The sequence below is a fragment of the Dicentrarchus labrax genome, unplaced genomic scaffold (genome assembly GCF_905237075.1).
Source record: "Dicentrarchus labrax unplaced genomic scaffold, dlabrax2021, whole genome shotgun sequence".
Classification (NCBI taxonomy): domain Eukaryota; kingdom Metazoa; phylum Chordata; class Actinopteri; family Moronidae; genus Dicentrarchus; species Dicentrarchus labrax.
Genome location: NW_026136703.1, coordinates 16,562,280 through 16,588,593, shown reverse-complemented (window position 1 = coordinate 16,588,593; position 26,314 = coordinate 16,562,280). Strand labels below are relative to the sequence as shown.

The 26,314-nt window shown below is 40.4% G+C and overlaps 3 protein-coding genes across 5 annotated transcripts in view; all 3 read right to left on the bottom strand.

The window, feature by feature from the left end:
• The window catches only part of aqr (aquarius intron-binding spliceosomal factor), a 51,629-nt gene extending 37,461 nt beyond the window's left edge, over nucleotides 1-14,168 (bottom strand). For 2 of the 3 annotated variants that reach the window (XM_051387179.1, XM_051387169.1), the window contains exons 1-17: nucleotides 14,057-14,167; nucleotides 13,501-13,607; nucleotides 12,923-12,979; nucleotides 12,615-12,655; nucleotides 11,993-12,028; nucleotides 11,760-11,880; nucleotides 11,474-11,614; nucleotides 10,776-10,844; nucleotides 10,521-10,621; nucleotides 10,328-10,404; nucleotides 9,389-9,453; nucleotides 7,259-7,375; nucleotides 7,049-7,162; nucleotides 6,529-6,632; nucleotides 3,568-3,670; nucleotides 848-968; nucleotides 196-337 (exon numbers count right to left, since the gene is read on the bottom strand). In XM_051387179.1, the coding sequence (XP_051243139.1) occupies nucleotides 196-337; nucleotides 848-968; nucleotides 3,568-3,670; nucleotides 6,529-6,632; nucleotides 7,049-7,162; nucleotides 7,259-7,375; nucleotides 9,389-9,453; nucleotides 10,328-10,404; nucleotides 10,521-10,621; nucleotides 10,776-10,844; nucleotides 11,474-11,614; nucleotides 11,760-11,880; nucleotides 11,993-12,028; nucleotides 12,615-12,655; nucleotides 12,923-12,979; nucleotides 13,501-13,584 (1,493 nt within the window). In that variant the 5' untranslated portion in view covers nucleotides 13,585-13,607; nucleotides 14,057-14,167. Of the gene's footprint in view, nucleotides 1-195; nucleotides 338-847; nucleotides 969-3,567; nucleotides 3,671-6,528; nucleotides 6,633-7,048; nucleotides 7,163-7,258; nucleotides 7,376-9,388; nucleotides 9,454-10,327; nucleotides 10,405-10,520; nucleotides 10,622-10,775; nucleotides 10,845-11,473; nucleotides 11,615-11,759; nucleotides 11,881-11,992; nucleotides 12,029-12,614; nucleotides 12,656-12,922; nucleotides 12,980-13,500; nucleotides 13,608-14,056 lie in introns of all 3 variants that reach the window. The other variant, XM_051387190.1, reaches the window with a different exon arrangement.
• A 178-nt stretch (nucleotides 14,169-14,346) lies between these two features.
• si:ch211-235i11.4 (zinc finger protein 770) lies at nucleotides 14,347-18,372 on the bottom strand. Its single transcript, XM_051387216.1, has 2 exons — nucleotides 18,244-18,372; nucleotides 14,347-17,878 (listed from the first exon to the last, which is right to left on the bottom strand). Exon 2 carries the CDS (start codon nucleotides 17,840-17,842, stop codon nucleotides 14,531-14,533), a length of 3,312 nt encoding a protein of 1,103 aa, XP_051243176.1. The 5' UTR covers nucleotides 17,843-17,878; nucleotides 18,244-18,372; the 3' UTR covers nucleotides 14,347-14,530.
• A 3,471-nt stretch (nucleotides 18,373-21,843) lies between these two features.
• The window catches only part of dph6 (diphthamine biosynthesis 6), a 56,900-nt gene continuing 52,429 nt past the window's right edge, over nucleotides 21,844-26,314 (bottom strand). Inside the window, exon 15 of the mRNA XM_051387302.1 lies at nucleotides 21,844-23,584. Coding sequence (XP_051243262.1) covers nucleotides 23,466-23,584 — 119 coding nt within the window. The 3' untranslated portion in view covers nucleotides 21,844-23,465. The remainder of the gene's footprint in view (nucleotides 23,585-26,314) is intronic.

Genomic DNA, 26,314 nt, shown 5'->3' with positions numbered 1-26,314 from the left:
CCTTTAGCTCAGGTTTACTAACAATTTCTTCAGACCTTCGGTGTTTCAAAGAGAGGTACGATTATGTGATATTTACAGACATGTAATTTAATTTAATACTTGTTTAAACATGTATAAAAATGCCTGTACTAAGAAAATTATACGACATTCTGGATCAGGTTTTCCTCTAGCTTGACAGAAGTGAGGAGATCTCACCATGGTTTCATACGCCACACCACATCTTCTATGTCCTGTCTGATCTCATAGGTGGACTCCAGACGAAAGAGGTTAAAGTTCCTCAACAGGTAGTCATGGAGGGTCAGGAACTGGAGATTCAGCTTGGGTAGTGCTAGACAGCCTGAGAAGGCAAACCAAGGAACAGAGAGAGACGGAGTGAATAACAATCTACATATGTGAGTAATTACACACGTACACACCCACATAAACACAAACTTACAATTAGTCAATAAAAGGTCATAATATTATTTTCTATAAGATTACAAAAAAAGGTTAAATGGCCTAATATATATGAAGCTATCTCTGTAATATCACCAGTGTAAATATGTTGCTTCTACAGACTTGTAGATGTCAATGTCTCTGTGTTACAGCTAAAGAGTAATATGCTTAAGGGATGTTGCTTGAATGGTAAGTTGTATGTGAGTTGTTGAAGGTGTCCTTGCCAACTAAAGAGGATTCCCCAAGAGAGAGGTGCCAGTTTAGAGCCAGATGAGTGCCCTTAGGATAAGGGATAACACAAGGTGTGGGTGGATACACTGAGTATGAAACACTGACTAGACACTGTGACCTAGTGCATGTTAACTCACAGATACACACACAGACAATCACACTTCACATGTGCAACACACACCTTCGCCTGAGTAGTACTCCGTCGGGACAATGTTCTCATCCCAGATTATCTTCTCTGTTGGATAAAGGGGCATCTGGTTAAGTTGCTCAATCTGAGAGATTCTGCGCTCATGACGGGACACCTGTGTGTGTGTGCGTGTGGCAAACGGAGAGTGAGACAGAGAGGACAAAGACACAGACAGAAATTGGGTTAATGAAACAAAATGCTTCTCTGCCCCTTTGGCTCAGTGTCTAAGATATTTATCTTCTCCTTTACTAGAAGACAGACCAGGAAATAAAGAAAAAACATTTCCACAAAATCAGGTCACTCAACAAACCTGTTACATCATACACACAGTAAATCTCTGGTTTAACTGAAGCTTTTTATCAATTGTCATCCTCAGTCCTCTAGTACTAAACTTAAGTTAGCCAATATACTTAAACATGTTTTAGATTATAAAACTTGGATGTGTAGATGGATTAACAACCATGTCATGGGATATCTAGAACTTCAACGTCAAAAGCAACAGGATACCTAACTGGATCTTTCAACCTTAGACAAAGAGGTTCAACATATATGAATATTACTGTGTAGTTATGACGTCACTGGTTATTTTCGTATGTATACACTAGGGCTGCAACTAACAATTACTTTCATTATTAAATAATACAGGGATTATTTTCTCAATTAATCGATTATTTTGTCTCTGACATGTTCAATGCTCATTGTATTTTCCCAGAGCCAAGGGTGACATATTCAAATGCCTTGCTTATCCAACCAACCCCAGAACCCAAAGATATTCAGTTTACTAATAAATAAAACAAAGAAAAGCAGCAAAGTCTTTAATTTGAGAAGCTGAAACCAGATAATGCGTGGCACTTTTGCTTGAAATTACTTATCAAAATAGTTGCCACCAGGGCTGCATAATTAATCAAAATATTGTCAAAAGTGCATTGTCCAAATCACAGAAGTTGCAATTTTTTGATAAAGGTAAAATGTGTGACAAAACAGCATTATAATGAAGTATTGTAGTGCTGCAGAGATGTCATGGCCTACAAACCTTTTCTACAGATGTTAGAAAACATGTGTGTTACGGACGGACCACAACAAATGTCACATCATGATTTTAATCAGGGTTTTTTTTGTGAAAACAATATACACCATTCATGACCTTAATGTAGGTTTTTACTATAGAGACAAATTCATCAAACATTGCTAGTAAAGCAGGAGCTTCTAATCTGATGTGTCTCTCTACTTCATTTCATTAATCTTTGAACCAAGCATCTGTCCTACTTAGGTTTTGAGGATGTGCACACAACCATTTTGCTATTTTGTTTTTACTCTTCTGGTAAAAAAAAAAAAAAACAAAAAAACACCAAAAAGCATAAATTACTTACTATGTCAAGGGGAGTGATATGTGCTTTAGAATACACACCAGCTCATCTTTTCCACTAGAGGAAGTAAACAGCCTAATCTGGCCTAACATTGGCACTGGTGTAACAGCAGTACTACCTCTCAAAAAGAAGCATATTCATGAGTACATTCTCTGCAGCAAGTATGATTTGTTTTGCTACCATGTGGCAGAGTTCTAGTCCTGTGGCCCCTTCCTATTAAACCCACGCGGTCAGAAATGTTGGTTGTTGGGGGCAACCTCAGGCGCACACAAACGAGTCCCCTGACATTGTCTCCTGCAACAATCTAATCAGATAATTATGAAACAGCTCTTCTCCATCGCTTCTCAGAGAGGACCTGGGGAGGGCCTGAGTGGGTAATTATGAATAACCGCCGGACAGCCTTGAAACACCCACTTTGATGAAGAGGTCTACAGCACATGTGTGAGTGTGTATTGGGGAGGCTAGCGGGACATGGGTCTAGTAGTTTCTGGAGGGGTTTTAAAAATGAAAATTGGGCGAGCAAGGGAAGGGGAACCGAAGAGCACAATCAAACTACCTCTAGTCTTTCAAGAGATACTAAAAAAATAAAAATAAATAAAAAAATGTCTCTATCTCATTAGTACTGTCTTCAATTTACCCTACGTCAAACAAATGCCCACATAAAGCAGTAATTGGATTAGAAGGCAAATTCAAGAGGGACGGGGAGTGAAGAGGGGATACTATATGTGTTCCAAGGTCAAGAGCTTAAATTAATGACTTAAAATGAGAAACACAAAACCTATTATGCCGTAGCGCTGACTGGCCAGTTATTGTTCTGGAAAATAACGGCTCCCTAACATTGTTTGTAGAGGTGCACCAATACCAATTATACGTCTTTTTTACTGCCAGTTGACAAGCACATAGTGCCTGAAGTATTGCTTCATACCCTCATAGAACTAAACAATTTCATCTAATCAATTAAAATGCCTGGGGAATTAAGTACCGCCTTGGATAAATATTTTAATATTTGATGCACAGAAAAGAAACAGGATCATATGTAGTGGAAAATATGGTCCTAGTTTATACGCTTGATCAGAAAAGTCTGTAATTCCCCAAAACTAGCTTAAGTTCACTGGATATGTCATGGAGTATGGAGATTTAATAGATTATAGATAACTACTATATTATCATCTATTACATCTCACTATGAAGCCTCAGTCTTGCATTGTATGAAAAAGACTAAACAGAGCATTTGCCTGATAATTCTAAAAGCTAAGACCAACCCCCAAGAAACAGATTTCTGCCACCGAGATTTAAGAACTCAAATGCCTACATGGACAATTCCATAAAAGCCAAGTCTGCACTTACCAGCAGCTCAAGGAGAACCTCCTTTTCATAGGTGGTGTCTTGCCCTTCAGGCAGCTCAGGCAGCAGACACAGATATGACGCCACCCGGTGGAGCGTATTGGGACTACGGAGAAAGATGAGATAAACAAGTGGTTAGTCAGCTAGAAAATTTGCATTTGCAAATTACAATTTTAGCTGACACTCTTATCCAGAGCAGGGATGACAATAAGCAGATAATAACTAATTGCTGTCCAAAGACAATGATTTAGTAATGACTGAAATGGTGGAGATTAAGATTGGGACAGGGACAATCTGATGTCTATTCATATTCCAATTATTAAAAAAAAAAAACATTCTGGCAATGTATCATTACTCTGGTGTATCACATTTATAAAAAGAAACAATCTGTAGGTCCAGTTTCTCTTTTGGGACACTATCTCCCCTTCTGAGAAAGATTTTTCAAATGGCGACAGCAACACCACTATATGCGTGAAGATACACTGCCTTATCAAATTCTTTGCTTGTTAGCACTGCGGCAAAGAGCAATAGTTCTGTTTGCTTTGACACTGCACTCCTGCTCTGTCAGCATGTGTGTGTTAAGGGGCTGGGGTGCACTGATGCGACAGGATTATGAAAATCAAAGCCCATCTCCATCTCAGAAAGCTGAGGCATTGCTCTCTGCATACAGACCTGTTTTAATCAGGCTGACACAGTGTGACAAAGGCAGGGTCTGGTACACAACGAAGGACAGGGGCTGGACACATTGTGACAGCCACACGTGTCACTGACTGACTGTATCCGTGAATGTGCATGCATTCTCCTACTTGTAATGCCACGCTTGGGCAGTGGAGTGGCAATTCTGCCAATGTTGCAGTCTGGTGGCCCAGTAGCTGGCATAGGTCATGTGGACATCCCTTCCCTTAGCAACAAAATAACAGCAGACCAACAACTCACTCTGAGTAATGGAGATGACTGGACCAGGTCATGACTGACAGCTGAGCTACTGGTAGGGTAAGGTAGGGATGAGGAAATAATAAAAGTGGTATACAGTGAGTTTACTCTATAACCTTGTTCAGGTTTTGGAGATGCCATTATCAGCAGCTTGTGTAATGTCATTATTTTAGCTGAGAGCAAATTACAATAGACATTATCTGGTCAGTTAAGGGCACTTTCATTCACAACAACGGTTGTGCGTACACAAGTGCCTAAGTGAGACAACATCACAAGCTGGATAAGCTTTCATTTTTTAATTAAACAAAAAGAAAAACCAAAAATTATGACAAATGGCTTTTATGGATTCAACCAGTGAGAAGTGGAATCAATCAAATTTAAACACCCTTTTCCATGACAGGCCCACACTGACGAACTAATCCACAGAACTAATTACACCAATTATTTTGACATTTCCAGTAGTGATGACTTTCCTAGCATTTCAAAGTGATGCATACTCTTTGATCTTGCAGTCAATTCATTTTTTTTGGCCTGAAATGACACTCAACATGTTTTATGTAACTGAAAGAAGTGTCTGTGTGTGTATATGGGAGAGAATGGGTGTGTACATGTGTGGGCAGGCTATGCTATAATGCTGCGTTTGTGTGTTTGGGGGACTTAGCGGATAAATTCAGAGCGGCGGGTGACTGGGAGCTTAGCCCGTGGGTAGTGCAGCTGGAATAAACTGGCATTAGCGTGAGTTGTTTGGATGAAAAGTGCCTCGTTAAATCTGATCGGCATATTTGGAGTTACCCAGGAGCTGCTTTGGTGACAGTTGCGGAGCAGGGAACAATGCAGTTCCTGCTATATTCAAAATCCTAATTCTGGGAAAAGGAGCAGAGCTTCTAGAAATACATGAAATGGTTCAGCTAAGTCTTTACCTGATTCAGCTTGGCTCGGCTCATAACCCTCTGCCTGACTTAAAGAAACTTAGTGTGGGTTTTAAGCATTTATAATCCAATACAGAAGTTAAAAAGAGGTGATGGATATACAAACAGACTGCAACAAGGAAATTTGTGTTGTTTCAACATAGCAAGTCAGAAATCATGAGAAAAACATCAAATACTGTACAAAGAGGTAATCAGTCATTCATTGTGAGTACGTTGTACAGTAGAGCTAAAACACGATTGTTTAAAAACCTTCTAAAAGTTTGAGTGAATAATTTTAAATTTTCCATTAAGATATCAAATGCCAAGAAAGGTTAGAAATCCTAAAGTAATTACAAATTCACAATAAATCAGTGTCTTTTCACTCCCCTTCACGCAAGCGTACAAGTTAAAAAAACCCACACACAGGCGAGTTAATCAAAGCACGGGTGCTTTTTGGCTCTTTGGCAAGCTAATATGATCTGACAAACACAGCTGTTCAAAGAGTTTATTCTCAAGCCACTGCAAATCGATTAAATTAATGAGGCGTGCCGCTCTCTCTGGCTGGTACCAGCTGCCTGTTCAAGGGCTCACTAGCAGCCATTTAGCAGGGAAGTCAGGCAACAACACTGGTGCTGATGCTATACTGCAAATTAGGATCCAGATAGGGAGTCTGCATGTGTACCTGTACTTTAACTGGGGCTTATCTGTTTTGGAGATCAGAAGAACCTCTATGAAAAGGTCAGATTTGTATCTTCTGATGAACTGCTGGAGGGTGTGGTTTTTGTGCAACTCTTTACCACTGACAGCACTGTGAGAAATGATGGTATTAGGGCTTCCCCCCGAAAACTCAATGACTCGAGTCATCAGTCGAGAAGACCCAGATTCAACTTGCATTTTTTCAGTTGTATCCCTGCACTCATGCGCAGAGCGACAGCATGGCAGGCTGTAAACTTTACAAACCAGGTTTCAAAAATACCACAACTCACAAAACTAACTATGATGGAGGTGGAAAAGAGTGATAGTTAATGGAGGGCAGCGTGGTGCCAGACATGCTGCTGCTGCGACACTCTGCACTAAAGTCAGCTAAAACACTTTTGAATTCATTCCAGATGTTTTGATTTACCTGAGATGCCCAAAGTGTTTGGTCAAGGATTCTCGTGTGTCTACTGCTGCTACGCTGGACAGAGCAAACTCTTGCAGTTCCGGGAAATGAGCAAAAGCCGCCCGCTACAAGACAGAAAACATAGAGCAAAACACTCAGACTGATGTTGACACCATTGCTGTAAAAAATACATTACTCATCATTACATATACTACAATGCCTTGACCAGGATAAATGACAAAAAAAAACATTCTAAAAAGACAAGTAGTCCAGAAATTTACGACATACATATATAAGTCAATCCAAGAATCTTTACATTTATTTTCACAACTATGAAAATGGCAGATGGCAGTATCATTTAGTATTCATGTTGCTCTCTCCCACCACCATGTACTCCAGATGCACAATAATACCCAAAGAGATCAACAGAGAACATTCTGAGCACACAACAGCAGAACCAAAGCAGGCAGGACAAAGAACGTAGCTGAGATACGCTGCTGCATGCCTGTCTTGATTGTCCCTCTTTATTTATAGTATTTACCTGCAGGGAGGTGATTTTGTCATAGTGCAGAGTCGTCATCTCTTTCCCTGTCAGGGCAGTTCCTGTCTGGTCACTGATCTCAAAACCTGTGTAGAACTTCAGCATGTCCAGCAACTACAGAGATGGGACAATAATTTAGTTAGTTTGTATCTCAGTGTGCATGTATACAATTATTTTAGGTGGACATGCATATGTCCTAGTGTGTTGTACCTGGCAGAAGAGGTGTCCCTCCTTCTCTCTCTTGGTGAGGTTGGACAGGGTGCAGCTGACCACCAAGTGAGAATCATCCAACACTGTATTGAACCAACGCCTGGTGGGCAACAGGGCCTAGACACACAGGAAACCATGTTTACAGTGTTGGACTACATGTTTATAGTTGTAGCTAAAACACCTGACCTTAAAATTCTCACAACAACGTCACTGGTGAAGAAAAAAAAACATCCAGGTGAAATTCTATTTCAGTGGACTGGACCAAAATAGCCAAATGTGTTAGATTTGGAGAGGAAAAAATGCTACATACACAAACTTAGTCTGCTGCCTCTGCATCACAGAAAAAGGGAATTAGATATTGTATGAACGTACCCCTCTGAAGAATCAATTAACTGAACAACAACCACATTTCCCAGCATCTGGGCCATGATTATCCATACATTTTATTGATCCATGGTCTTTTCTTGTATTGAGGTTATTTTGAAACATATGATAGAGCAGCAAACAATTGGGCAAACTGACAGTGAGATGTGAAGAAGGCTGTAAAAAAATCCAAGCTCAGCTGCTTCTATAGCCATTATTTATTTGTTTGTTGTAGCACACGAACGTGACATGAAGGCAAGTACAGACGAAACCTGTCAAGATGAGATAACAGAGCTGCTTTGTTGGGAATATAAGAAAGAAATACTGAACATGTTGATGAACTGACAGAATGACTGGTGCACACAGAACAAAAAAGGAGTTCAATCTATCATATAAAGGCTGAAAAGGAATAACTGCCCAGAAAAAAAACATGTTGTGAAATAGAATATGAAATGGGAGACTGAATTACAAAACAACAACAAAACAAAATATGTATTATTTTATTCATTCAAAACCACTCTTCAAAAGGCAGCAGGCGCAGCAAGTGATACCTAAACACTGGGAGAACAGCTACCTTTATATCCAACACCCATCTTTGATCTCAAAACAGTCCTGACAGCCGACATGAAACAGGCATGAAAACGGAGGTCTTTTTTCCCTGCATTAATTTTCAGGTCGTCATCAGAGAGGGGAAGTATGGATTTCAAGCAACTGAGGCTTTGTAAAAGGATAGTGCTGAAGGACAGAAGATGTCTCTGGAGACCGTCGGCTGGCCGGCCACTAGCCGCTGCCAGGAACAGCAAGGCCGGCCTGTCAGCAGGCAGCCAGATGAAATCTATTGAACTCCCTTGCTTGTAACAGGAGATCTGCATAGGCAGCAGAGGTAACACTCTTATGTGACATTGTGTCTTTAGACAACCTCATTGGCAAGGTTGTCAATTTCTATTTTCCTTAATGAAATCTTTGAAATGAACCAATATCATGATATTAATATCTTTAGGAGCCATTTCATCACCCTGAAAATGCCAAGTTTTGAAACAGTGTGTAGGTCCACTCCATGAATCCCAACACAGAATATACTCTACTGCATAACAATTCAGCGATTAAAACTATTGCTCTCCGCGGTATAGGAGTAGATCTTATGACTAAAACACTTTTTTTAAGACCGTGACATAGGTAAACCAACACTGCTATCTAAAAGCACAACAGGATAGTTCTATTAGAGTAGAGCTGCACATCAGCCACTCTCCGCAAGTAAGTAAGCAGGTAGGTCTTATAGGTATATTTCACCTACAAGATGTTTTTCTCAGCTTTCCAAGCAACAGCGCACGAGCAGACACTGCACTTCACTCTTCACCTTACACCACATGTCAAAAGCCATCAGGTTGAAAACAACCCTTCTCATACTCCAATGAAAGACTTCTGTTTCAAATACTGCACAGCTTTGCAGACAGCAATGACAGAGACACATTGGGTGGAGCTGAGACTCAACATTAATCCACTGTCCGTTGACCTGAGTTAGCTATAAATGTGAAGGACAAAAGGCAAATGAGCTATGCAGAAACGGATGTCTACAACGCTTGCTTCATCAGGATTCCATGATTAAGCAAATATACTTGAAGCCCTACACTCTTCTAGTGTATATACACATTGGAAATGAGTGTCTGGCTGGTGTCTGTGTTAAGGTTGAGTGCATCCTCCTGCACTGTAACTTTCAAATAAAGCAATTCAAGCTAGGGAGTAAAAATGGCAAATTCTGTGTCTTACCTCCAAATCAATAATGAGTTCAATGAATCTCTCGCAGTAATGTACTTTGTCCATGGATACAGGCTCTTTGGAAAAGGAAGGAAATAATGGAGGTTAGCACTTCACTTCAGTTCAGGAAATGCATGTTATAAATGACAAACGTAATCTGACAGACAAGCTGACACGACGATATGAAACATACAAGGCCAAAAAAAAAAAAAGATAGGGAACGATAAGATGTAGCAGTGGAAAGGAGGTTGTGTAGTCCTCACCAAGGATATGAGGAAAGCAAACGCATGTGGACAACACCAAGGTGCCATGCTGAGTGTGTGAGCCTCACTATGAGATACCGCATTGCTAGCACAGCAGCATGCTGGGACCTCAGCCCTCATTAAGAATGTCGGCGTGTATATGTGTGTGCACTTAAAGTTGAGGCATGTAGCAAGCATTAGAGTGATGTGGATCCTGCTGGGCTTCAGACTATAATCTACTCTGTCAGGTTTGAATTCTACCTAAACACACAAATACACGTTCTGTTTTTAGCATTCAGGTGGGGGGCTTCTGTGTCGGCCTGCATTACAACATAGTAGTTGGTGCCGGTGGCTGTATGGCAGCTGGAGCACATGCTCCTTCAGCAGCTGCACGACTCAGAAAGAAAGGAGGGAGTCCTGAAATAGGGATGATAAAGGGTAATGTTGTGTCTCATAATGGCAATATGGCCCCAGACTGAAGAGATGTGCTCCCTGACACTGAGAAAGCTCTAGAAAAGCCTAAGCAGATTTATTATGCTGAGAAAGGTAGACAGTGCACATGCAAAGGCCTGCTTTGGACTAAAGTCACAGGGAGAATCCACCGGATCATGAATTATATTCAATATTTGGAGGTACAAATAAACACCAGGGATGCACCATTGTTTTTTTGTTAAAATAGGACCAAGAACTACTTTTTTCCCCTGTTTACCTGTTTGTGGAATTGACATGAGAACTCCAAGAAACTTTTTAATGAGAGAGGAGAGGAAGGTCCTCTCTCTTTTTGCCCTGAAGAAGACACAAAGAAAGCAAATCAGAAAAAGCCTGGAAACTTGTAGAACACAAAACAAAATCTCCTGACATTAGCATAGATCTGAACACGCAAGCAAAGAAAATAATATTACTGCTCAGTTGCATCAGCATCCATCTTATCAAACTTCTTCTTGATTAGATTCCAGAACTTCTGCAGCTTCGGAACTTTCTTAAGCTCGTGTTGGAGTCTGGACTGCAATCATGATTGAAACAAATGAACAAAACAGTCAATTTTTTCCTCAGAAATAGTGTCATAGCAAGGAGGCAAATAATCAAACAACACCATTACTTGGTGTGTGCCAATAACCAGAAAAACTTAAGGTTAGGGTAATAGATTGACATCTTACTGGTAGAAGGCACATCCACATTGGCAGAGAGATGAGCTGCTGTACCTGCTCTCTGATCAAATCAACCTCCTGGGAGGGAGGTGCAGAGAGAGAGAAAGAGTTGTCAAAATGTACTGTGCATGACAGATTTTTATTACACATCAGCCCATAATAAAAGTCTGCAACTAAAATATTTAGAGGCCTTTATAGGATACAGTCAAAGTGCAGCAGGCTATCACAGCAGATTTTAAAGTGAGACATCTGCAGTGCTTCCCTGTGGTTTAATGCGGCTGTGGAGTATACAGATGGGTGGGAGCTGACCCAAGATGTACTGCCTAGTCTACTACTGCCACCTAGTGGACATTACAAATAAATGCCGTAATTTCCACATTTATCTTGAGCAACAAGGCATTTTGGCATTGCTTACATTAATAAGTAAGAAGCAATTTAAACCTCTTTAAGACAAAACCATTTGCTGCAATTCTCTTCCATCTTTGAGTCCCTGGACACAGCATAAGAACAGACCACAGTGAACTAAAGTACAGTTGCTCTTTACTCACGATGGTGCTGCGATAAACAATACCGTTTTTTTCAAATAAATCTGTTTGACCTAAGCTGAGTAGAGAAATCATTTTACTTTAAACCATGTAAGTATTGTAATCAAAATATAAACCGTTTACTGTTTTGTTTAATATGGATATCAGTGTAGCGACACGCACCAGACTGTTGAAACAGTGGTCCAGGAAGACCAGCAGAACGGTTTGTTCCTTCAGAGTGAGGCCTGCCTCCTCGCCTGCCAATACAGCTTCCATCACACATTTGAAGAAGAATGGGAAATGGCTTGGCTCCTTCTTGAACACCTGATACACACCAGAAGATAAAATTGTGTTGTACAAAGCCATCAATTTAAATGGTAATTGTAAAGAAGTCTTAGAGTAACTTGTATAAACATGCTCTCTTCAGAATCAATTAGCCTAAACTTAGATGAGGCACCACAATTCTTACCTCCCAAGCTGGGACATTCTCTCTGAACTTCTCATTGACGATGCAACAAATGGACATGAGGTAGGCATTGCTGGACACCTCAGGAGTGTAGTTCACCCACAGGTAGTTCTCAAGATACTGGCTGAAATATGAGAAAATAATTGATGAACATCTATAGACAAAGTAGTGAGACCACTTTTTAATCACTGGCTGCTTCATAAAAACAGGGAATAAAAGGAGGTCAACTATCTCACCTGAACTCAAGGAGCATAATTTTTCTGATGGCAAATCTGAAAACATATGCGAAAGAAGACAATAGATCAAGATTAGTAAGTGTAAGAGGTGTTCAGTGGATTAAACAGCAGTTCAAAGGAACAGTTCAGCCAAAATATTTTTTTTCTTTCCAACTTGTAGTGATTTATCCATCTAGATTGTTTTATTGTGAATTTCTGAGTTTTGGACATATCAGCCATAGAGCAACCTCTTTGTGAATATAATACTACAACTAGATTTATCTCTGCTTCTGGTGCTCAAAGCGCTCAACAGCAATGTCTCTTTCCAGAAATCATGACCTGGCTACTCAAAGAGAATCCACAGACCTTGTTGTGAGCAGTTTCATGTGTCACTGCACAGAAAGAAGTGCACATCTACTCATGGATGAGAGACTCATACCAGCACAGGATGTAACTGCTCACAACTAGGTCTTCAAATACAGTTTTTGGTGCTTTGAGCTTCAGAAGCTGATATCTGCAAAACTCACTAACACCAAAACAACTCTAGATGGATAAATAGCTCCACAGGTAATTAGAAAAATGTGTTATTTTGATATTGTGGTGAAATGTGGCTTTAAGCCGAAGATGCTATATATTTACTTACTTGGACTTGAGAATCTCTTTTTCGTAAACATCCTCCATGACCTAAACAAAGAGCGAAGAATGTTAGTATATTAGGGGTTATGGCAAACACAGAGGAGTCCCACCTAATGCAACATAAAATAACAAGTGTGTTTAGGTTGAGATTATTGACTGGTAAAAGTAGCACTTTCGACCATCTTTCTTACCATTTTATCAAACAAAATGATTAAAAGACATTTTAGGTAGAACCAACAGACATGTAAATAACACAATTATAATAACAGCATACACAACTTGAGCCTCTAAGATGGAGCAATGCATTTAACTCACCTTAGGGTCAAATGGGAGTTTATTCTTTGCATGAGGAGCCCAATATTTATTAGCCAACTGAAACAAGAAAAACAAATAGTAAACATGGCAGCATGTACACTCAGTTTCATTTAGCTGCACAGGAGTTGCTACAAAATTATGCATTACAGGGTGGTGTATGGCTGGCAATATCAGACATTCAACAAGTTTTATTATGGCTTTCTGGATGGGATATAATACTCTTTAACTTTATTACCAACCCAACTTATACTGTCATTCTTTTAGACCAAATATCATGTGATACACAGCACAAATCCCCAAGCCCACTGTCACAGATTATACACTCCTGTCTTGCTCCATATCTCCCCTTTCCACACATTAGTTCTTTATACATGTACTAAATTGACACAGGATGCAGTAAACTAATCTTCTATGCAAGTACACTTCACAGACCTGACATATTACAGGTAAACATACAAAACTGACTGCAGGTAAGGAACGACCTTTCTGTCTTCAGCATAAAAAAAAACATGATAAAACTTATTTCTACACATTGCTAGTGATGGACCACGTGTGTAATGTACATGTACAATGATTACCTGTGTGACATATTCAGCATTAATCTGAGACACAGAAGGCGCGGCAGCCTTTTTAGCGGGGGTTTCTTTCTCCATGGTGGCCATATCTCAAGCTGTTACAATGGCGACTGTCAGAAAAAGAGACACAATTACATATTGTATGGAGGTAACCGTAACTAGCCATTAACACCAAAAAGGCTTCGGGTACTGAACCCTTTAAAATAATGCGGCCACTAAACGCAAGAACAGTGCAGAGAAAGTTAGTTAGCAAGGTTAAAAACTTCAGCAGGTTAAAGTCAATCGGTTAAATGTTAAATTACTCAAATACGTACCCGATACGTCAAAAAAAAAGAAGAGAAAACGTCATACCGGTTGCTATAACGTATTATCATTAATAAAACATCGTCAAATGCTAGGTTAACATTATTAAACGTTAGCTGTTTTCACACTATCAGGCGCTGAGCTCATTCAGTAACATTTAACATTTAGAAACTGAGTCGGGAATTATCTTTGAAGATAGCGTTACTGTTAGTCTTATGGTGTATGCAGAAATATATGAAAAAGTAAGCCTACAAACCTTTTATTTTATTTCGACATGAGTGTAACTGCCGAGGGACGGTTACGCATGTACACAACCAAAACGCGCTGAATGCGACTGACTTCCTGCATGGGTACGTCCCTAAAATCGTCCCCAAGTACAACATGAGTTTCCCGTTCCTACTTGTGAAAGTTCTTATATTTCTCTAAAACAACTAAACTAAGTCTTAACTAAAGTACGAAAATCCGTGGAAAGTATTTTTTTTTTTTTTTTAAACATTTCAATATCAAATATGTACAGCATGAACAAATTTAACAAGACGCACTAAATACCATATGAAACACGTTTATTTTATGAAACACTGAAGATATAAAAAATGATCTACATTATTATTTAGTGCACATTATTATACATCTTTTACATACAGTATACACAAAAATCACATTAATGACATATCATGATCATCATAAGCACAATTTCACACAAAAAAACAAACGTTACACTTTTTGATTATCAGTGAGTCAGTCGGTGTGTTCTGACGTGTGCCGACTGTGTGAACGTTTTACCACAAATATCACACCGAAACGGCCTCTGACCTGTGTGGATAAAATAATGCCTTTTAAGTTTAGAGGGAGACACAAAATCTTTGAAGCAAATGTCACAGCGATTGTTCTGGGTCGTTTTAGGTTGAACTTCAGTTGAACAAATATGCAGCTTCAGATCGTTTCCACTCGTAAAACTTGCAGGGCACTTGTCACACTCAAACACAATTAGTGGTTCACACCAGTACTTATCTGTCTGCATTTGACTCTCAACCACAGAACTCACACATTTCTCACTGAGCAACCTGCTGCGATCTGAAACGGCTGTAACTCCTTTAGGCTGACATGGTAATACTACATTGTGTGCCTTGCCCTCGTGGTGATGCGACAAAGGTGGAGCTGCCATATTCTGATTTTGGACAAGCTTATTTATTTCCAAGGTAAGTTCAGAGGGAAATGAATAACTGTGATGATCTGTAGCCTGATCATAGTTGTCTAAAGCCTCATTACATTTTTCTCTCTGCTTTTCCTCTGATTCATTACTCTCCTCTTGTAAGCCTACTTCTGGCACTGCCAACCATTCAGTGTCTCTAGCCTCTGAGAAATAAGATAAATCTCCATCAGTAAATGGGTAATGACAAACACTGGTATAATGTGACTCTGGCTGCTCTGTTGTTGCACCCACACTAAAATCAGTACAATCGGTAAGGTTTTCAATGCATTTAACCTGGAGATGGTTCGGATTTACCATTTCTCCTTGAATATAATGTGACATCCTGTTACTCTGTCTGCATTTGTACTCATGAATTTTTAGATGTCCACGCTGTGTGAAGGTTTTGCTGCACAAAGTGCATTTGTACGGCCTTATCCCAGAGTGAGTGACCAAGTGCCTTGAGAGCTTATATGGAGAAAGAAAGTTCTTAAAGCATATTCGGCATGTGTGAAACTTCCTCTTTTTACAAGTTACGTTACTTTTACAGAGACTGTTCACTTTTGTAATGCATATTTCACGCCCTGTGCAGAGCGTCTCACTCACTCCGTTACATACAGCACCATCAAAATTTGAAAGTGTAGTGTTTGTGTTCACAGATTTTTTCTTTGGTAGGATACGGACACCGATCCTTGGGTAAAGCTGCTGTTGACTATTTACTTTCAGTTTTCTGATGTTCCAAGGTTGATTGACGGCCTTGGATGGTTTCTTCTCACAGTGAGTTCTTTCATGGGTTTTCAAATGTGGAGCTTGCCTGAATGCTTTCCCACACAAAGCACACTGAAATGGTTTCAGTCCTGTGTGTACCATCTCGTGCCTTTGTAATTTAGAGGCACTCGGAAAACACTTTAAACACCGGGAGCACTTGTGTTGTGCGTGACCTGGATTTTGCATTGATTTAGCGGTTTGTGTCCTTATCACAGTCACTTTAGAAAACTTTCTCAGGTGCGCCTCATTTTCCTTTAAGGCGTGTGGCTCGTCGACTACGTCACTGCCAGTTTGTCTCTCAAAATCCTTCTTATGCATTAATATTTCCTGGACTGGGACATCTGCTGCAGTCCTTGCATTAAAGCCACCTACGCAAGAAGGTGGCCGATTGATATACAATGACCGTTGCTTGTGATATCTGGACCACAGGTGAGTGCGGCAGTGGACCCTCAGGTGTGTTTTTTGACGAAATCTCTTTCCACACACCTCACAGCCAAAGGGCCTCTGCCCAGTATGAGTCAGTATGTGCCTTTGAAGTTTTGATACAGATGGAAAACATTTCAAACATGTATGGCACTGATGTAAAGTGTTGATTCTCTGCTGCTTCCTGGTGGCGTGGTAGGTTTCCCTCTGCTGTTCTTCTGATGTCATTAACTCAGAATCCTGAAGAAGAGAGTCATTGTGATCACTGCAATTGTCACTCCATGTGTCTGATTTAGCAATGATGTTCAAGTCAATGGGGTTTGCATGACTGGGTTCAGGTTTTATTGCATTTGCAGACATTTTCACATCATTGCTGTGTTGTACAGCGGTAGGACTTCCCAATTCTTTTTGGTTACTGTGAATTTTATGATGGCGTATTAAATTAACTTCCAACCGAAATGATCTGTTGCAGATCACACACTGGAACGGTTTCAAGTCTTTATGTGTTCGGTGTTGCTGCTCTTGTTCATCTGACTTATGACAAAAACTCTGACATCGACTGTCTGTATTTAATAGTGGCTCTGATTTTACAGTTACATCTGGCCTGATTTCAGTCTTGTTCAGGTCCTGCACAGCATTTACACTTATTTTACAGCGAAGCTCCAGTTCCACTGCTGAACTCACAGGATTGTGATGGTTGGTGGATCGTTGTTGAAGTGATGACTGAGGCGGCACAGTGGAGGTTTGTCTGCTGTCACAAAACCTCAGTTTTTTCCTTTCAGTGCCAGCAGAAAGTGAACATTTATTTGCAGTACTTAAATGAGATTTCAAGTGTACCTTCTGTCTGAAGGCTTTCCAGCAGACTATACATGAGTAGGGTTTCTGCCCCGTATGAATAAGAAAGTGCCGCTTTAATTTGGATGGCGAACAGAAGGTTTTGAGACATTTAGGACACTGGTGTTGCAAAGTAATTTTGCTTGTGATGGAGCTCAATTCTTGTGACTGCTGGTGCGCCTTCGAACAGGCCTTTTTAGAGAAAGTCTGTCCCAACTCTCTGCCCCTCTCAAATTGTTTTGGTCTGTTATGAGTTGGTGAGTGAATCCGCAGGTGAAGGGATGAAGGAAATGACTTGAGGCAGACTTTGCAGGTGTATCCGTCGTGAGCATTGCGCACAGAAGTGCCTACATTTGCAGAATCAACTTGCTCACTTGGTATTGGATCCACAAGATTCGAGCTCCTGTCCTCAGTCATTGAGCCATCATTTACATAAGGCACATTTTTTGGTGGTTTTCCAGTCTCAGAGGAAGGAACACAAATTTTGTGACTCACAATTTCCCCTTTCCGCTCTGTCTGGGAGGTCGCAGAGGCGGACACAGTCGGTAGCATTGAAGTGTAATTACTACAGCCATGTGTGGTAATCCCTGCAGCTGGTCTATCACAATTTGGTTGTTGTTGATGAGTTAAAACTCCACTTTGAAGACGGTCTGTCGGAAGCCTTGAATGGTGGACATTCTGCAAGTGTGTTTTCAAATGCTCGGACTGCGTGAAGGCTTTTGCACAGATCTCACAGTTGAAGGGCTTCTGGCCAGTGTGGGTGAGATAATGTCTCTTGAGTTTATATGGCGAAGGAAAAGATTTTGGACAAACAGAGCATTGATGCATTTTCAAATCGCCACCAAGGTGATCCTCTCATTAGACCTAGGGCAAAGCATACGGCATTAAAACATGGAAATGGAGGTCAAGCATAAAGGAATTCCAATCAGTGCAGCTGACGATAGAAAACAAATAACTTTACATCATGAGTACTATAATGCAGCTAACCTTGCTATAATTCATACTCAAATACGTTATAATGTCGTATTATGTTTGTGAACGTATAATATGTATAAAATCTAACGTTACAATACGTTACTGCCAAAACCATTACAGTCATTTCCGTAACGTTACACATTCATAATAGGCCCTTTAAACGCTAATAAAACAGGAATTTGACAACATTGCCGCAAACGTCAGAACTGGCTAACAAGTCTCTACACGCTACAATATAAGTCAAAAGTACTTACTATTTGTGTTTGAAGTCCAATTAAAACTCATTTATTCGTTTGAAGTTGAGTGTTTTTCTGTGGCTTGTTAGCTTTCTTGCTAACAACGTAGCAACCTCAGACGTCACTTTGGTCAACAAGCGTGTACGTCTCTCGAAATGTACGGCGAGAAACAAAGATGTTCGGTTCCTACTCTCTGTCGTGATGTTTATTTATTTATTTATTTTTAAGTTTGACGAGATTGATGCTGTGCGAAATTACACAGTTATACCATTATAATGCTAAACCCCCCTTGAAGACATATTCTTAAATAATACGAAACAATCAACTCAGAATAAAAAAACTGCTATTTTCAACACAAAAGTTAAATACATAAAAGAAAGAAAAGTCGGGTTCTTTTTTATTTTGTGTGCAAAAATATTTTGCAACTTTGCAATATCTTGTTCCCAAAACCCACAACAGGTGCATATATCAAACCTTGCTTCTCTACCAGCCACAGCAGTGAGAGACTTTACTGTAATGATATCTGTGGCCACAATACTTGACACATACTGCCTAATGCTGTTATTGTGGATCCTAACAATCCAAAACACCATGCAATACAATACCACATTGCAATTTGACCAACGACAACCTTACACATTAAAAGTGCTGGGCCTCTCACACAACCACAGTCACAGTATTGATTACATAGAAATATAATTGTGTAAAATAAGACTTTAGTGTTCAGGTTTATATTCCCACCCCATTCCCTTTTATTAATGAGAATAAAATTATACAGACCCTTATCACATTCATGTCTTGAATGATTTTGATCAAAGACTATGCACTGTACATCATCACATCACTGTATGTGCAACATACCCATCCTACAGAGTGTGTCATGTAGAAAGTGGATTAATTATACATACAATGTACAGTATACACGTTACCTGTTCAGATTGCTCCAAAAGCGATATGCCTTCTATCCCCCAGGGAAGGGCTGTGTCGTAAGCAGCAGACAGGTGGATTTGCAGTCCCCCACCCCTGTTAACTGAGGGTTTCTCTAGTTTGACATAGTACTATATGACCTTGTTCACTCCCCATTTATTGTAAACCATCTGTTCTCACTGGTTCATTTTGGTCCTCAAACGTTTATTTATTATTCTGTAAATAGATCAACAATTCGGAGTTCTAAGCGGAGGGTTTCTCTTTTCTATGCGGTGCTGAGTGTTTGTTTTGTTAGGTTTTGTCAGTGTATATACAGTATCTATGTCTCTTCAACACTGTGTCAGTGTTTGGGCAGGTTTGAAAAATATAAACATGTTACATTTTGCACAAATTCTATGGGACTTCTTGGGCGTAATGGGGAGATGATATGATTCCTTTTCGTGTTGTGTCTAGATTGAGGTGCTTGGTCTGTGAACCTAGTTTAGTCTAGCAAGACCCAGGCAGAGTAACCACAGGTTTTCAACCCCTGTTGGATGTGCTGCTTTTCCTATGGTTTTAACCTCAGTGTTTGGTGATATTTATTTTCCAGGAATGTGGATGATGAGAATCAAAGGTATATCGATATGTGTGGGTGGGTTTTCTACTTTGGCTTTCCCTTATTCCAAGGATACTGCACAGCCCAGGATAGCCAACAGGCTGTTCATCTTGTAAATAACCTGACTAGTCAGGTTGACATTGATAAGTCAATCAAAAAAAATTAATCACTACCAATTTGATTGAATATCTTTGAGTCTTAGACTGTGGGTCAGACAAAACAAGTCATTTGAAGATCTAGGAAATTGGGGATTTTTTATAAAAGATTAGTCGGCCTTAATTGATTATGACTATATTCAATAGTTGCAGCCCTCTTGTCAAACACAGGTGTGTCTAACATTGTTAAGAGCTGCATTACATTAAGGTGTTACAGTGCCAGGGCCTTAGTACATTGGCACACCTGCATGGAGCGGACCCAACATTACACATGTGCTTTTCCTGTATGACAAGTGAAAAATATTTTACTCTCTTCTGAAAATCTGGTTGAACTGGACTACTGAATTGATCTAAATTCTGCTTACAGTCACGTAAGCAATAAGGCCTTTTTTTACAGCGGACATTCTGACAAGTCATAGCAGGGAGACACTGACGTAACCTTAACCTTAGCCACACAGGTGTGACTAAGAACATTAAAAATGCAGTGGTTGTGTTCTGTTATTGTGTCTTATTAAGCTTAAGCCATTGTGACATTGACCCAAGGCCATAGTTAATTTTATTATTTACTCTATAGTGCTTTTCCTACTGTAACATGTCAACATGTCATATGAGTATAAGCCCTATGTCAGAGCACTATACACAAGTAATTGCATAACACAGAAAGTGGAGGAAAGCTGTAATGTGCATTGCAAAATAGTAATCATGTTTATGGGTTTATCCATTAAAATAAAAATCAAAGATACTTTGCAATAAGGTAGAAATAAAGCTGAATTGTTTAAATGTCATAAATATTTTTTAAAAACCCACACACATAAGGTGCACATATCTTCATTAACTCATAAAACTTAAAACATTGAAATTGTGAAATTGTCAATATTAAGAAATATTTAGAAAATAATTCAATATTTTAGTGTCTTAACACAGCACAATGAAAACTGAAGAAAATATTTCAGTGATGAATGTAAAATATTTCTAATATAATAATAGTGAATAATAATATTTTTAATAATATTATAAAATACTTTTTTTACTGCTCCTTGGCTTAATTTAAAAAATGTAGCATTCAATGTATTAGTGGAAATACTGTGCAAATAGAATTGAAAGCTTGTTTGCGTTTAAGTTGCACTATTTATGTTGACCACAAGAGGGCAGCAGACACCACTCAATAGCCTGAAATGGCTTGCTAGTTCAGCAGATGAACAAGTTTCATGAAGTCAGGACTGTGACCATAAAGACATGCTTTCGTAATACATCAGGGGAAGAAAACAATACATTATGAAACAAAAAGGATTCAAACATGAAAACAAACAAAACCGCAGTCACTGAGGCAAACAGACCACAATGTCAGCAGGCGTCTCGTGCACCAAGGCCGCTCCTGAGCCGGGCTCCCCTACTGTAGCCCACTGCTATGGGGAAAGAGAGTCACACGCATCAGCCTGGTTAGCCTGGAGGAAGAAACACACAGTTAAAGTCCATGTGCAAGGCCACAATGACAAGGGCCGCAGGCTGGTACACTGCACACAAAGGACAATGTTAGCCACAACAACCAGTTTGTTTGAGAGTGGTTGCAGGTCAGCTTGGTAGAAAATGTACATTTGACAAAACACATGAGAAAACTAAATGTCACCCTGTCTTTATTCATTTTGTGAGGAAGCACAGCGGTGAAGAGACAAAGAAATGTGTCTGCCATAGGCCATCACATTGGCTATGATGAGGGTGTGATGATATACTTGTGGCTTTGCCTGTGTCTGTAAGAAAACATGCCCGCTGAAAGACAGAATGTTATGTTTACAGTGAGAATTGACAAGCCTTTGTCTTACACTGGATTTTAGTGGCAGAGCTCCTCTGTGTTTACTGAAATGCTGAGTCTTGTATTTGAATGTTTTGTTACATATGAATTCATATAATTTAATTGTTCCAAAAAGAAAAAAAACACATGGATATAAAAAAGAATTTTAATATTTATGTTACATTTTACATTTTAAGTACATTTCCAGTTCATGTCGTTATTCTTCATTTTCATCGCTCAATTTGAACAAAAACATTTTTCAATCTTCCTTGTACACCATTAATTAGTCCATAAGACTGCTGAACATACATGCTTGTTCAGCAAAGACTTGTTTGGCCACATCCTGCTTTTCTTTCAGACTGTTACACACATTCAGAAATGAATAAACAAAAATAAAAAAATCAAGTAATTTGACAAAGAAAACACTTATGCCACTGCAAAATCTGTCGCTGTTTTGTGGATGTAATTCCAGTTTACCTGACTGAGGTGTAAAAGCACATAATAAAAGTACTTTATTAAAAAAAATACTTATATCTTAATGCTTATCAGACAGCTGCATCACTCAAAAATTCTTAGTCTCCCCCTGGTAGGGCCCTTTAAAACCAAACAGGTGAACATTAACACACACTGTATATTTATGGGGCATTGGCTTGCTCGCTCTCATAAATAATTGCGTGTTTGTGTTTTTCAACCCTCAATAAAAAATCTTCAGGCTCTATTGGTTGCCTCTATTGTTCAATTTTTGATAACAACAATCAAAACAACATTGCGGTGGGTGAAGATCAATAGCCCACTCCACTCTCCCGCCATCACAAGAGCGATGAAGAGAATAGCCGGAGTGAAGATGCATTCCAACTCGGATCATCAATACGGTTCATGATCTTTGAGAAAAGAAATGTTCCAGGAGCAATGGTTAATAGTGCTATTTTCTTCCCACATCGTCACACTGTGTCCATTGACACTCCCCAATACACACACACAGAACACACACCTGCCCTGCAGCTGTGTGTTGTAGTGTCCCCTCTCCTATTAACCAGGTTGCCTTAGAATCAATAGAAAACATAAAGAGGCTTAATCTTTTCAGGTGCTCTGCGCTGATTGCCTATTACACAATAATAACACACCTTGAATCCCATGGAGCATGAGAGGGAGATACACAGTCACCTCATCCGCACACATTACACACGGCCACAAACCAGTCACACAGTAAATCTATAGGTTTACAACTGAACAGATGGTGTCAGCGGTGGTGCTAGGCCTTTATGAGGGGTGTTAGCTGGTGTGCTAAGAGAAATTCCACCAGAAACAGTGGGATATCAGGGGATACAGTTTATCGCCTCATGGGATGAGACACTGCTGGCGTCTCCTTTTGTAGACTATGGTCTCCGGTCTTCTGGTATGCAGCCTTAGCTTATAGAAGTTCCGTAAGACTCATCTCTGAGGCGGAATAGCAGCTGCTGCAGTATACAACTCTAGGGGAGGACAAGGTGAATTACTAGCCTAAGTTCTGGGATGTGAAGTGGAATAAACACATCCTCAAAACCGCACATCACCAAAACCACTTGGAGACAGACACAGCTTTGCATTTCAACAATTAGCAGTGACAAACAGTCCAAATTCAGGAGCAGTTATGCAGTTTTTCTTTTCCACATTCACTGATGTCCTGTTGTAAGTCATTAGGTGTTGGGGCTGTCAGAGTCGCGCCTCCAGAAAAGCCCCACTGAATTCCAGTGCTGTGATGACTGGAGTCTGGTTGTTGACTCTGGCTGTGTTTCTATAAACTGAGCCAGCAGGACAGGTGGAGGATCTGGGTGTCAGGCAAGTCCAGGACTGGAACCAGGGCCAAGGATGGACTGGACTCTCCCAGAGAGCTTCTCAAACCTTCTTCAAGTCCTGACAGGCAGAGGTGGGGAGAAAGATAGGAAAAGGGAGAGGGAAATGAGAGAAGGGCCGGTGTTAGTTTGATGAGAACTTTGGCAGGACTCGGACATTAGGTCCTCATATAGTTGTCCCGCTGGGGCCGTCCCAGGACAGAGGCTGCACTTAACCCTTCAACAAGGGAACACAAACCTATTTACAAAATATTGGCATTCTTAAATCCTTGGCAGATTGTAGCCCCCGCCCCCCACCCATTCAACTCCCTGCAGTGCAGACATATGGTCAGCAAGAACTGAACTCTAAGCTACCCCTCCCACACTCGCACACACGGCCATATACAACCAAATAGATACACCCTGGGGGGGGCAACCCTGCCATGCCCTTTTGGACAATTGAGCAGCTTGTTGGGGGGATCTAGTGGAATGGATCCTCTGCTCCTGTTGTGTTGGGATGTTAGGAAGCTGTGTTGGGACTACCTCTCAGTTTTACTGGAGCTGAGAGATGTTGTTAGTGTGTGTGTGTGTGTGTGTGTGTGTGTATGTGTGTGTGGCCGGACTACAGACGGGCAGCGGACATGTGAGAATTCATTGAGCGTCTCAGCGCCTGGTCTTGATGACAGCCTGTCTATTTAGCAGCTGCCCGCTGGGATGTTGCCCCTTCCCTCCTCTGCTCCGTGCACTAATTGGTCACAAGTGTTCCTGTCTCATGGTTGACTGTCCTGGCTTATTTCTTCTGATTTAACAGCATGTTGCATGGGACTTGGGTGTGGTCACTGTGATCTTGCATGGTTGTGATAGAGATACACATCTGGGGAAAGCATGTGGTGTCACTTTTGTACCATCACTAGCGCAAATGTCAATTTTTCTGTCATATGATGCGTGTCACATTGTAATTCCTGAGCAGTTATCTCGAGTCTCAGTGGACAAACACAAACTAATGCTCTTTTAATAACATCTACCGGCACTGCAGTACCACTATGTGACATTTACGTGAACTTGTCGAAAGAGAATACAGGACACAGAGGTTAAGCGAGCAGTTCAGCACTATTTAATAAGCCTCATTCTCTTTCATTTGAAGCGCACGCAGCATGCCAAACATCCTTACAAAGAGCCCACACACCCTAATTAGCTAATATGCACTACAGCTTAAAATACCCCCACTGAACACAGGCCTTTTTTTTGGAGGGCATTAAAAGCCTAAATATGTGTTATCAGAGCATGTGGTGTACTCTGGGAAGCAGGATCCTCTAGAGATGGCTAGCTGACAACTGAACGAGCTCAGGAGATCACAGACAGGGGATGGTTTTATTAAGAGAAGAAACACACCCTTCATCACACCTTGCACACTAAGCCTGTTTTATGTCAGGATGTTTTAATCTTTGTACTAACAGATAATAATTGCACTCTCTCTTTGAGAGTCTCTTTCAGTGTCTGTGTACACAGACAGGCCTGCCTTTGCATGAATGAGAGACACAAGGGGGGTAAAGGTGACTTGAGTGCGCATGCAATTTTGTGGGGGGGGGGGTTTGTCTTTGTGAGTGAAAGGCGAGTAAAAGACACAGACTACTTTGCTTCAATCACTTTAAATGCTTCTGTAAAATCAAACAAAATCCTATGAACGCTTCCCAGCACACACCCAATCCCCATCCCCTGGTCTCTCAGCCCCCCCTTTGGGCTACACGGGGAGCCTCATTGAGAGGCCCAGTGGACAGAGGATGTAAGATTCAAAAAGCCATCACATTAGCAATGGGATGGAACTAAACCATCTACCCAAGAGGACCAGCCATTATTCTGCTTCACGGCGAACACACAGGGAGCTGAAAAAGGCTGCTGTTAAATCTCTGTGTTTTCAAAACCAAATCATTACTAATGCCCACAACACCCTTTTATGCTAAACATCAACAGCCATTTCAGTTTGAACTGATTAATATATAAATGTAAGCCTAAGTGAATAGAAGGAGGGGTGTCGGAGAAGGCAGTGGTAAAAAAGGAGAGAAAAAGGGGGTCCCTGTGTGGAATGGTTGATGCCTGCTGGGCTTATGGGGCTTTTAAGCAGTGGCCAAGGCCCAGAGCCAGTGGTTTTTAGTTGTGCTACACTGACTTCCAAACTGGTCAAATTATCCGGTAAACGAGGTGGTAATTAGCAAGTGTTGGCTCATGAAAATTGTTCATTTAGTCCAAGGAGACTGAACAAAGAGGCTGAGGGGGCTATGAGTATGCAGTGGAGCCATGAAGATGCAAAAACTCCTTCACCTTTCTTTAAAGCAGCTATAATAAATAATTTATCAACAACAAATCACACGCCTTCTTGTGTGTGAAAGAGGTACTCGTAGTGATGAACCCACAGAAAATCGCAAGTATCACCCGACTCAGCAGTTCCCCTGAGCTCTACTGAGCTTTACAGCATCTTTTAGCTAATTGTTTTCATTTTCTGGCCAACAACACCACTGTTTGGTTCACCCTTGCCAATTTTGTGGTGTCATTTTCGGTCACAGCAGCCAACAAGCCAGATATTTTCCTCAGGAGTTGGTGTAGACCAAAACAAATAAGTGAGCGAGAATTGAACTTACAGTCATCAGGTGGACATGAACACAAATTTAAAATAAATATTAATGTTACCACTATCTTCTGGATGTGTAAACAGGTAACTGTTCACCTTATAATTTTAAAACGTCAAAACATGTCAGTCCCAGCTTGTTTCTGCAGCCCCCAAGTTGCCAATATCACTTATTGCAGGGTTAAGTAT

Bases quoted from the DNA above. Each gene is read 5' to 3' on its own strand.
- si:ch211-235i11.4 (XM_051387216.1), bottom strand. From the start codon at position 17,842: ATGCATCAATGCTCTGTTTGTCCAAAATCTTTTCCTTCGCCATATAAA.